This window comes from Lichenostomus cassidix, chromosome 15 (genome assembly GCF_008360975.1).
Source record: "Lichenostomus cassidix isolate B80296 chromosome 15, HeHo_3.0, whole genome shotgun sequence".
Taxonomy (NCBI): domain Eukaryota; kingdom Metazoa; phylum Chordata; class Aves; order Passeriformes; family Meliphagidae; genus Lichenostomus; species Lichenostomus cassidix.
Genome location: NC_139496.1, coordinates 3,952,737 through 3,964,999, shown reverse-complemented (window position 1 = coordinate 3,964,999; position 12,263 = coordinate 3,952,737). Strand labels below are relative to the sequence as shown.

General features: G+C 48.0%; 1 protein-coding gene across 2 annotated transcripts in view; it reads left to right on the top strand.

Annotated features, from left to right (window-relative positions):
- Positions 1-12,263, top strand: part of SSH1 (slingshot protein phosphatase 1) — a 32,179-nt gene that overhangs the window by 7,909 nt on the left and 12,007 nt on the right. The window contains exons 1-5 of one of the 2 annotated variants that reach the window (XM_085075626.1): positions 5,583-5,781; positions 8,016-8,119; positions 9,864-9,928; positions 10,649-10,770; positions 12,110-12,178. In XM_085075626.1, coding sequence (XP_084931752.1) covers positions 5,696-5,781; positions 8,016-8,119; positions 9,864-9,928; positions 10,649-10,770; positions 12,110-12,178 — 446 coding nt within the window. In that variant the 5' untranslated portion in view covers positions 5,583-5,695. Of the gene's footprint in view, positions 1-5,582; positions 5,782-8,015; positions 8,120-9,863; positions 9,929-10,648; positions 10,771-12,109; positions 12,179-12,263 lie in introns of those variants that run through there. The other variant, XM_085075625.1, reaches the window with a different exon arrangement.

The window sequence follows — 12,263 nt, the reverse complement described above, 5'->3', positions numbered from 1 at the left end:
GTTATGGGAAGAATTGTTCTTGTTTGGCACGTGTAAACCAAATTTTAAGAGCTAGCAAGAGCACCTGTGGGAGATAGAGGTTTTTGGTGTTGGGCTCGTGTACATTTGCAGATCAGCGATCAACAGGAGGAGTCGTTGCTGCAGACAAACTCTTAACAGAGCAACAGCAGCTTTAGATTGGATATTAGGGAAAATTCCTCCATGGAAAAGGGTTGTCAGGCTGTGGAAGAGGCTGCTCAGGGCAGTGGTGGAGTCCTCATCCCTGGAGGAATTGGAAAGCTGCATGGATGTGGCACTTGGGGACATGGTTTAGTGGTGGCATTGGCAGTGCTGCAGGAACAGTAGGACTCGATCTTAGAAGTCTTTTCCAGCCTAAATGATTCCATGATCATCCCTCTGGCACAAACCACAGGACACCATTGTATTTTATACCACATATGTATATATTTTATATACTTAATGTATATTTAATGTGAGCTATATTTTAGTGCACTAAAAGTTATCTCTTAACACCTTGACCCTTTATTTCCTTAAGGATTTAGGAGCATGTTTTGCTGGAGCAGCACTGAGTGAACGCCTTGTACCCCAGCCTGGGCTGTCCACGTTCATGGTGCCAGGCAGGCGCTCAGGGCAGGGACAACACGGGGGCAGCTGCCCTGAGGATTTATCTGTGGGGACAGCAGCTCATTAGAGCCTTGACAAGTCCTGCTGGCTGCAGATTGATTGTGTCCTGCAGAGCTGGTGGGAGATCTCGGGGCAGAAGTTGCTGACTTCATGAAGTGTTCAAAACAGGACGCTGAATCACATCCTGGCTGGCGGCAGCATCCTGCCTTAGCGTGCTCCGTACAATGGGGAGGCACCGGCCCAGCCCCCGGCCCTCGGGAGCTCTCAGCCCGGAGGTGTGGCTCTGGAAGCTCGTGGAGGTATAATTAGGCCTTTACATTTTGTGGTGGGCTGTGTGTGGATGTTCAAAGACCCCAGAGCTGAGGAAATGTGCGCTTATTTGACACTTATTTAAGACGTGGCCTTTCCAGGAAACTGTTGTTGACTTGAAGTTGAGCAATATGAGGAGTTTACTTGGATGTAGGTAGAGCAATAGCAGGAGAGCTGCCAATTGGAAGATGTGATGATCAGATTCTTTTGGAATTGTATCTAAATCTTTTTGGGGTTTTTTTCTTCCATGAAACCTCAGCAGTTTGGCAGAACCCAAACCACGAGGACCTTTTATCAGAGGTGCTGGCTGTGCACTGAATACTTGTTTCTGTAAAAGGCCAGTGTGGTCACTGTTTATTTAGGTGTTAGAGCTGGGTCAGAACAATATTTTGGTTCCAAATGCCTCTTGATTTTAAATATCTTAATCTTTGATAATCGTCTGCCAAGATCTGTGAGTCAGGGATTTCTCATACAAATTAGAGCTGTGCTCTGTGTGGCAAGTGCTCCTAATATGTGTTTGGAGAACAGGGAACAGACAGAACACCTTCCTAGGCCTGGTTGTACTTCTAACAAAGTGTGATGAGATTATTTCCCGACAGTGCTGAGTTTATTTCCCAAACATTTACACATCCCCTTGCAGCATTTAAATCCCTGATGCAGAATCACTTCACCACTGCACAAAAATAAACTGAGATTGAAACAGATTAAGGTGCACACCACATCCATCAGTTGTTTAGGTTTATCTGGGATCAGGACTCCCCTCTGCAGAGCTTCTCTTCCCTGTCTGAAAATTTTAGTTTCTTAAAGAAATCCTTGCTGGAAGAACTGCTGGTGAAGGAAACGTTCATATCAGGGACCAAGTCAGCCAGAAAAGTAGGGAATGGACAAAATGTCCCGTTCAGATTTCCCAGAAAGCTGCCAGGTTCCTTGTTTGCCCTGTCTGCCATCCAAATGATCACATCCAACCATGTCCAACACTTGCATCCCAGTGGAGACTGCTGCCCATGGCTGAGCATCTCCCTCCCAGCCCTGCAAAACATCCTGGACTCCAGCTGTCTGCTTTCCTCTGCAACACCATCCTGCTTGGAAAAGATGGCTTTGGAGTGGAGGGGGAAAAGAAGGATGAGCCTGAGGTTTTTACCTCCACTTTTCCATTGTGAGTGAGCTTTGCCCCTGCCTGGCTGTCTCCTGATTTTGGGAATGCTGGCTGTGTACCCTCAGGGGGCTGAGAAGGCAGGCAGTGGTCTAGTTAAACACTCGAGGTGTCAGGGCTGAGCCAGAACTTTTCTCACCCTCCTCTTACCCCATGTGATCCGCCTGGATTTATTTTATTTTGTTTTTCCACATTACCAATGTGTCAAGTACTGCCTGGTCTCCACTGCCTTTTTTGGAGCCGTTCTGAAACCCAGCAGCTCGGCTGGTTTTTTGGGTTGCTGTGCCACCAAGATTCCCAGCCCTGCTTCCGATGCCATTGTCTGTGTCCTGGCTGACCTTCACTCACACCGATTGGAAGCTGCTCTTTAATCCTTCAAGCTGTTATTCACCTTCCTTTTCTTTTCCAGTGGCGCCGTTGGAGAGTTCCCACTTGTTTCTCTGGGAGACACTGCTGAGTGGGTGAAGTGGGGTGACTTAATCAAATAGTTTCAAGGATTGAAACAATAGGCTGACAGGAGGAATGCAGGAGGATGGGCCCGTTTGCTGACAGCTTGGCTGGGGAGGAGGATGGGAGCAGGATGGGCTCCTGCCAGGATTGCAGGCAGAGGCTCTGTCCTGGGACAGTGCTGGGGGGCTCTGTAGGGTTAATGATTCTTTTCCTAGCAGCTCATGCAGGCTGAGGGTTGGAGAGGATCTGGCCTGGCCTCTTGAGACAGCGACTGTCACCAAAATGACATTGTGTTTCAGTGGGAATCTCAGAAATGCTCCTCAGGATGCACAGAGTTCCAAGCCCATGGCGTAGCTGAGTGATGCTGGGATCAGCCTCGTGCCTTTTTGAACTCTTCGATTAATGGGATGAGCAGAAAGGATTTCTTTTTCCTTGTGAAACAATCTCTTATTTTATTTGGCTTTTCACCATCCAAGTACTAGGGATTCCTAGAATTTTCTCATTCCTGGCTCTTTGGGAGCAGTTCTGTCAGCTTACTTTGCGCAAGTCTGCTGGAATGGGGAATGATCCTGCTAATTTGTTTGTTTCCCTCTTTCTGCCCTTTCTCTTGGAAGGTTTATCCCAGCTGCTCCTGTGTTGTCTGCAGGCACAGCCTGGATCCTGGGGTTACCCCCAGGGTGGGATACTCCCAGCTGAGCTGCTTCAGCTCCATGTGGATCTGTGCTGATCTCTGCTCCAGCCCAGTGCATCCCAGGAGCGGCTGGAGGGACATCATCAGCAGTCTATTTCTGTTGGCAAGTTGTCTTTTGTGGGCTTCATGATTGATTTCATTTTTCTCTTTTTGCCCTTTGTGCCAGAGGAGCATTTATGTGTGAATGGCCTGCAGTGTCTCCAGCCTTCTCAGCATTCCTGCTGGGATGTGGCCCACGATCCCCACGCCTCCGAGCCCAACAATGCACACTCACACTCCCCTTGATCCCTGTGGGACAATGCCAGTCCCCTCTGCTTGCTACAACAGTGTCCTGCTTAAAATCCACCTTCTGGAATATTGAGGGTCTGGCTGGGCTGCAGGAGCATCCAGCAGGGCTGATTCAGCCTCTCTCCAGGGCTGGTTTGTGTTCTTTCTCAGTTGCCTTGAGGTGGCCAGGCTTGTTCCAGACCGAGCAGCAAACAAGGGGGATGAAAAGGGGAAAAAAATCAGTTCTCTTCCTCCTTATCAACAGGGCTGTGGAAAAGGGAAATATGTTCCATTCTGTGGCGCTCGGGAGGCCTGTTTTTCCCTCACCTTATCAGTTTGGAAATGTTTTGAGTAGAAGATGCCATGAAACCCAAGGAACTGGGAGGCATTACCATGTTTGCCTTTGTAAAATCATGACCAATTTTGAAAGAAGTGAATGCTCCTTTTCTTGTGGGGTTTTGGGGTTTTTTTCCTCATTTAATACAGACCTGGTTGCAGGAGGCAGCAGGAGACTGATGACTTTACCTCAGGCTTGCCTGGATCTTCCCAGGAAAAGTGGTTTTCTCTCTCCTGACTTCTGTGTGTGGATCTTTATTGTGAGATGAGTTCTGTAGCCATAAGATGTATTAATAGACTGTTTTTTTGTGTCCTGCAAGATGATTATGGTTTATGTGAGATTCCCCATTAAAACATGGGACTCAAGCACCTGAGGCATGCAAGGATTCCTCCTGGGACTCCCCACAGCTGGAGCCACGATAGCAGAGCAAACTGTTCTGTGACTGGCATCTGGCTGTGCAGGACCACGAGCAGCTCTGTCTCTTTTCCCAAAATCCAGTATTTTTAAGGGATTGCTTACTGGCATTCCTGACCCCGGGGGGTGGCAGTTTGTACCGCCGAGAAGGCGCTGCCTATTGTGTTCTTCAGCAACTTGAAATGGGGTTGATGTGTGTTGCAGCCACGCTCCTCTGGAGCTTTCCCAAAGGGGAAGAAATATTTCCTTTTCAAGTTGAGCAGCACGGAGCCAGCGGATGGAGCAAGAGCCTCTGGAGCTGGCTGTCAGCAGGGCTGTGGCCATGAGCACCCTCTCCTTGCCAGCCCCTGGGGGCAGGAGGGACTGGAGCTCTCTGTACCCTCCTCCTGACACTCCTGGCATTTTCCAGGTGCTGGAAGTGTAGGTTTTCCCTCCCTTGGGGTGATAATTCCCTGGATTTGGTAAGCTGAGGTCGGGGAGTGGAAGAAAAGTGGATTTGCAGCATCAGGGGTCTTGGGGCTGTGACAAATCTTGTGGGCTCTCTGTTTATTCGAGAGCCTGAAGTGACTCCTTGTAGAGGAGTTGTGCTGGTCAGGATTCCTGAAAGGCCATCCAGGGATTGGGTGGTTTCTGTGGTGTGTGCCAGTCAAACTGGGTGAAAACTGGATGAGAACTGCACAGAGAGCTCCTTCTCCCCATGGTCAGGCTGATGGGACCAGCGTGGCCTTATGGTGTGTGCCTGCAGAAAGAATTAGGGTTTGTTAGGAGCAAATCTTTAGGGAATTCAGTGCTATCCAGCCCCTAACACACGACCACCAGGTATCTGAGAGACTCCTTGTCCAGCAGGAACAAATCTTCAGGGAATTCAGTGCCAGCCAACCCCTAACACCAGGTATCTGAGAGACTCCTTGTCCAGCAGGAGCTCAGGAACTCGGGAATGGCTCTGAAAATCCAACGGGGGAGCTGCACAGTGAGAGAACCATTTTAATTTCCTGTATCTATACTAAAGCATTGCTTTAACTGTAAAGTATTGAACAGGCACCAGTCCATAGGATGCTTTTCCTCTAGTCCTGTCCCACCCTCCCAGGGAATATGGACTTCCCGCAGCGAGGGGCTGTGTGGGTGCTGATAGGAGCCTCCGGAGCACGCGGGGGAAGCAAACAAACAAACAAGTCTGGAGGAGGGAAACGATTAGCCGAGCCTCAGCTGGTTGTTTCCCCTCCTGAATGGCTCTCTTTCATCAGGATGTGTTGGGACAAGTGCTTTTTCAAGCCAGGATATCAGTGGAAGACACAGTGTTCCCTAAAAGCCATCCAGTTCCCGGGGAGCATCAGCCGCTGCGATTCCTCTGCTCCGCGCAGAAAATACGGTCGACCTTTTCTTTGCCTTCTGGTGGTTTTTTTTTTTAAATGGGTTTAGAAGCAAAAGGATGTGAGTTTTACAGCTGGTTATGAATCTTTTCGAATTCCCTGGCTTCTGTCTGACGCTGGGGCCAGCACGATGCTGCCGCTCTGCAAAGAAAACCAGCCCGAATTAGTATGTATGAACCGCTGGGTTGGGCTGCCTTGGGCCATCTGTCACCCCTGCCGAGGGGCAGAGGTTGGGGACGTTCTTTAAGGACAAGATTTGGGTGTTCTTTAGGAGAGGTCTTTTAAAAAAAGATCGGAGTTGTAGTTGTTTACCGGAATTGCAGGATTTAAGAGGGGATTGCAATCTCGTGCCTTGCCATTCGCACTCGGCTGTGTCCAGAGCGGTTGTGTGAAGTGGCAGAGCGCAGAGAGTTCCCAGAGCGGAGATAAAGGCCGGGGTTGGGTAATGTTGTTACAATGTGGTGTAAACCGTGAGCAAAGAGGCGTTTGGGTGTGTTCCTTGTGTCCAGCGCCGTGCTGGACACATGGAAACGGGAGCTGGTGTGGAGATGGGGAGCGCTGGGGCTGCGGGAGGGATGTGTGCAGGGTAGGAACAGGGATTTCAATGGCAATGGAAACCTTGCTGTCAGCAGGCTCCTGGCTTTGCTTTCCAGCTCATTTCCACGCACATGGTTACACGGGAACAAAACTTTTGCCCTGTGAGTTGTCCTTTTCCTGGACCACTTGCTGCTCCAGCAGCACAGCATTCCCTTTTGCCTGCAGCTGGGGATATTCTGCTTTATTGCCACAGATTTCCTGACTGCAGGAGAGGAGAACATCTGGTGAGATGCACCATCAGAGCAGGAGTTCCTGATAACTTTGGGAAGGAGCTCTGTCTTTTCCAAGGTTTTTCCTGCTGTAAAAATCCTAGTCAGTACTTCGAGATCAAAGATCCTTTGGGGGTGCAAGACTGGGTTAAAATATCCTATTTCAGGATATCTTTTTGCTTTCCCAAAGAAATTTTTTGCCAATTTCTCAGGATGGGAATGCTGTGAATTATCTCCTTGTGCATGATCTCAGCATTCCCTGCCTCTTGTGAGCTGCTGAATATCCCATACATCGTGTGGGGGTCGCTGCCTTTGTGTCACTTCTGGCCTTTTTTAACGCTTTCCTGTGAGGTCTGGGGTGAGAAGGAAACAAGGCTCTTCCTGGCTGGCTCCTGGAAGGAGCCACATTCCCATTTGGATGCCATTATCCCGAGCCAGGCTGAGCTCAGATGGTGCAGCAAACCCCACACAGCTCCTGCTCAGACACAGCCAGTGAGGTGAGGAGGGAGTGCTGGAATCCTGTGGGAATGGACGTGGAGAATTGTTGGAATTAGAGTGTGGTTCTCCTGTTTGTTTTATTGATCTTGCAAAGCCTGGAATTCAAGCAAAAATTTTTGCGTTCATTTTGTAAAAGCAACTGAAATCTTGAATTTAAACCTGATCCAGATTTTTCTGGGGAATTCTTGAAATTCAGTTGAAAGAGGAGGAAGCTTTGCCTGGGAACTTGGGCTGTGTTCTTAGAGATTGGAAAATGTGAAATGACATGAATTTTATGTCTGCCCTCACAAAAATGCTGAGGTAGAACAGAGCATTGGGAGCACTAACGCTCACTCCCGCTCCAAGACAAAGACCATGAGTAAAATATGGAATAGATGAGTGCTGGGAGTAGTGACTCCAGTGGGATCATTTGCTGGAGCATAAGTAACTCCTGTGTAGCACAGTCTCATAATGGAGTATTTCTGTTTGGTAGATGCAGACAGTAATTAATGGTGATCTATGGCTGGGAGTGTGGGGCGGCAGAAAATTGGGCTTTGGAGCAACAAATGGCTCTTGTGCTGCTTTGGGAGTGGAGGAAACACATCCTAAGCAATTCCTGTGCAGCTGAAAGGTGTCTCAGGAGACAGGGATTTTCAGCCATGTGGGAAATGAAACATCACTGCTTCTGGCCAAAGCTGCTTCTGAACCATTTCCGAAATTCAAAGTCTCAGGTTCTTGTTTTTGCATTCCAAAGAAATGTCAAGAGCTGGAATCAGCAGGAAGTGATTGACTCGGAACCTGCTCTCCACTCCACTGCAGGTCTCAGCCTGTAACAAGTCCAACCCTCTGCCTCTTTTAAGTTGCAGAATTCCATAATCAAGTGATAAAGTCATTTCCAGCCCATGACAGCTCAGGCAAGTATCTCCTGCAGGGGCCAAGTAATAAAACAGTGGTGGAAAATGACAGATGAATAATCCATGAATAATCCTAGAGGCATGCTGTGCAAGTGGCTGTAGCAAAATCCTACTATTTCAGTGAGGAAAGCCCTTCCTTCCCCAGATGTGCACATTTTGCTGCTCTTTCCTTTCAGTTGATTCCTGTGTGTTTTTTTTTCCAGCCTCAGCGAGAGCTTTTTCATGGTGAAAGGTGCAGCACTTTTCTTACAGCAAGGAAACAGCTCCCAGGGCCAGCGAAGCCTCCAGCATCCCCACAAACATGCAGGTAATGAATTCAATCACCTCTGGAGATCCTTTTCCCCTCCCATCCAAAGGGACAGGCTGATGACACGGGTGGGTGACTCCCCAAATTGTCCTGGTGGGTCTTGTACAACCTGCTGAACAAACCTAGGCTTTCAGCCTGCATTCCAATTAATGAGTATTTTATTGGGATCATTGAGTTTTGGTTTAAACTTTTATCATTCTCTTGGAACTGTGACTGGAATAGAAACTTATTCTCTATGGAACTCATGGCATTTTGCATGGCTCTCTTTAGGCAGGGAAGCCTGTGGAGCCAGAAGAGCTGTGTGGAATATCTCTCCCTTTTTTCCCCAGCCACAGATGAGGAAATGTCACTTGTGCTTCAGTGATTTAATCTTTGCCTCCCCTTTGGCCTGTGGGGAGGAAAAGTGGCTGGGCTGAGTCACAGGGCTCAGCACCCCTTGGACAGTTGTGGATTCTTTTTTGTGGACAATTCTCCCAGGGCTCTCCCAGCCTCCATTAATCTGAAGCTTGGAACTTTTTGCTTTGAAACTTCCTGTTGCTGGTTTTGTTTGGATGTTCCTGGTCAGAGTAAGGGATGTTTGATCAGGATTTGGGTGTCTGAATAGAAGTACATTTCTTAGCTCCTCATATCCTGGTTTCAGGAAAACCCCCTTTCCTGTCAGCTCACCATAATCTGTAGGAGTTTATCATGGTTTAAGAACAGACTGTCCTGCTTCCCCCAGTCCCTTCCAGTTGCCAAACTGGTGGGAAGAAATGGTAGGGAGTGGTATGGTGAGTGTACATACAGATTTAGAAGCAGATAAGGGCATTCAGGGAAGTGGATTCTGCTTCCCTAATGTTTTATACTTTCTGCCTTTGGCAATGTGGGAATAGGTGGTTACTGGGCAAGAAGAACTGGGATTTTGGGGCATTTTGAGAGCAGGAGCCTGTGGGAAAGGCACAGTGTGGTACTGTGTGGTGCTGCTTAGCAAACACTCCAGGCACAAAGGGGGTGTTTGAATGCCAAGCTTGGCTTTGGGTTTCTTTAACTGTCAGCAATTCCACATACCCAGCAAACAGCCTACGGAAGGAATTTTATCTCGCATGGAAACTTATGAGTGCATTACTGAGTTATTAGATGGGAACTTGGTTTGTTTTCCTGTAGATTCCTTGTTCCTTTTGTCTGCTTTCCCCAAACAGAAATGTACCCACTGACTAGACTTGGGACTTGGTGGGTGAGCAGAACTTGGAGACAGAAGGGCTCCATCACCCAAACCAGGCTATTCCTGCAGCTCATCCTCCTGGGAGTCACTCATGCTCAGTCACACCCTCTGTAGGGCAGTGGGGCTGATCCCACCATGCTGAGGGTGATTCACAGCTCAAAGTTGTTCTTTTCTTTCTTTGTTCCCATTTTTTTTAATCAGAGTTTTTCCTCCTCTTCTTCCTCACCTGTTCTCATGGCCAAACCTTTCTGTCCTCTCTGAGGTGCTGTGATAGGAAGAGGATCCTCACTTGTGTGAGGCACAGGTGGTGTCAATAGATTTGGTGGCTTCCAAATGCCATAAGATTGGGTTCTCACACATCTAGGGAATGCCCATCCAAGAGTCTCACTGCTGTCAGAGTTCTCTGGTACAGCAACATTAACTAGCCTCCCTTAAATGGTATTTTTTGACTTAGAAACGTCCAATCTCTTTAAGGATCATGACTCTGCTGATTCCCAGTACAGCAAGAGCCCCTTTGTGATGTTTGCTCTGCTTTCTATGCAGGTGACTTGCCCCAGCACCTCCAGGTGATGATCAACCTCCTTCGCTGTGAGGACAGAATCAAACTGGTAAGGACAGGTGCATTTTCCTGCTCTTATTTCTGTTAGAAGTGTTTGCAGCAGACCTGTAGAAGAGCAGGAAAAGCATCAGCAAAGCGTAGATTTCAGAGCTGCCTTAACTCTGTGCTGATTTCCAGCCCTACCCAATTTTCCTGACCACTCCTTTTTCCCTCGTCCTTGTGTCCAGGTAATGAGCTGGGTCAGGGAACTGCTCTGCCTGAAATGTGTTGTTTTGTTAGATTTAATTTTCCAGCCAGCTGATAAACACTAATACAGGAGGAGAGACAGGACCTTGCTGATGCTCTTGGACACTTTTAAGTCAGCCTTGAAATTGCATCAACTGGGCTGGGCTTTCTTTTGAAGAAATCTGCAGATAAAAATCTGCTGTAAAAGTCACTCCTCTACAGAGAAGTCGATGCCAGTTCTGCCTCCTGCAGGATTAATCTATTTCAGTGAAGGCTTAGGAGTGAGAGAATCCTCTGAGCCTGCTTGTCTTCAGTTCAGTGCATAACCAATGTTTTTACACTTCCTGCTTGAAACTTGCAGAACAAACCTTTGGGTTTTGTAGTGTTTCCCCAAACTGAGGAACTCTCAGCTAATCTCCCCCTCACCAAAATGGCAACAAGCCTTGCTGTGTCTTCCATACTAAACAAAGCTTTTGGGCATGCCTGAAGCTTTACAAGTGCCATGCAGCAGTGGCAGCACCGCTGAGGCAGAGGTGGTTTGCAGGCTGTTCGTTTGGAGAGCGTGTGGACTGACCGCGTGCGCTACATGGTGGTGGTGTACAGCAGCGGCCGGCAGGACACCGAGGAGAACATCCTGCTGGGAGTGGACTTCTCCAGCAAGGAGAGGTAGGTCTGAGCTGGGAAGCAGGCAGGATGGGTTCTCTGGCAGTACAGAGCTGTCCCCGAGCAGTTGGTTATGTCCATCTGCAGATTTCAGCAAGAGAAAGGACACGGGGTTTGAGTTTTCTGACATTTTTATTCCAGAAAGTTCTCAGTCTCCATGGAATCCAGGCCCATGGCATCCACCTCACCAGTGCTAGTTTGCTGCCTGCTCCCTGCAAAATGCTCTTGCAGACACATTTGCAAAACCAGAGCTCATTCTCTCCCCCAGACTCCAGTGTGTTGATGGAATGATGCAATGGAGCTGCTTTTGGGGAGTAGCTGAATTGCCAAATAACGTCAAAAAACAATACTGCAAAAGCAGCTCCAAAACCAACAAACAACTGTGTCAGCAACGAGCTGTTCCTTTTGTCTGACTGATAAGAGCACACAGTATTTGGAAAAGCAAGTGAAATATTTTGTTATCACAGCCTCTCTCAGATTATTCCAGTTCTGGTGAGTAAACCAAGGCAGAAAAGCTCTTGGCTCTGGGAGACAGGGCTGGTTTGGCAGAGCTGGAGTCAGAGGCTGGAGCTGCCAGGCTGTTGTGTGTGCTCTCTCAGGATTTAACAAGCTGCCCTGTCCTGCTGGTGCAGCCACTGTGAGTTTGGTTTAATTCTGGAAAACCTTAGTGGTGGTTTCCCCTGGAAGGTGGGAAGGGGAAGCTTTGCACAGCAGAGGGATGTGTAGAGAAGCTCCCAGCTGTGCATTTCTCATAAGATTATTGTCATCAGCTTTGATGCTGCCTCTGTTCTGCTCTGAAATTCCTGTTGTTAGTGTCAGGAAGGAAATTCCCATGTGGCATTCCCTTGGTGTGCCACAGCAGTGAAAGTTTGCTGTGTCACCTCCACTCTGAAACAACCTTGAAATAATTTGCTCCTGGTGATTATTGATGTGGGACAAGAGGAAAGATGGATTTCTGTTGCTGTCTGCATCCCAATTTCCTTTAAAACCTGAATATCTTAAATATTTACTGCTGGAAGTTCCTGGCTGTCATTATAGCAGGGTTTTCATGCCAGATTGCCTGCCTGAACTGGAAGTGTTCTTTTGGGTCAGATAAACCCCTAAAATCCATTTTCATTTGTTCCACCAGCCAGTGTCCCAGGGAGCAATCACCATGAGTTATCACCTTGTCAGACCTTCAGACTCCAGCCTTCAGTTTTATTTGATGGCCTAAAATATTACTGGGGATTACTCGAGCAAGGCTTGAGGATTTTAAAAATTAAAGAGTATTAATAATTTAGGCTATTGGCATGACCACATCGTGGCCTATATTTAACATCCTGTCTCACCATCTCTCTTCCAGTAAAAGCTGCACTATAGGAATGGTTCTTCGCCTGTGGAGTGATACTAAAATCCATCTGGATGGGGATGGGTAAGAAACCACATTAAAAGGATAAATGTGAATGTCCTTCCCTACCTGGGGGCTGCTCTAGGAGAGATTCTCCATCACCTTGCAA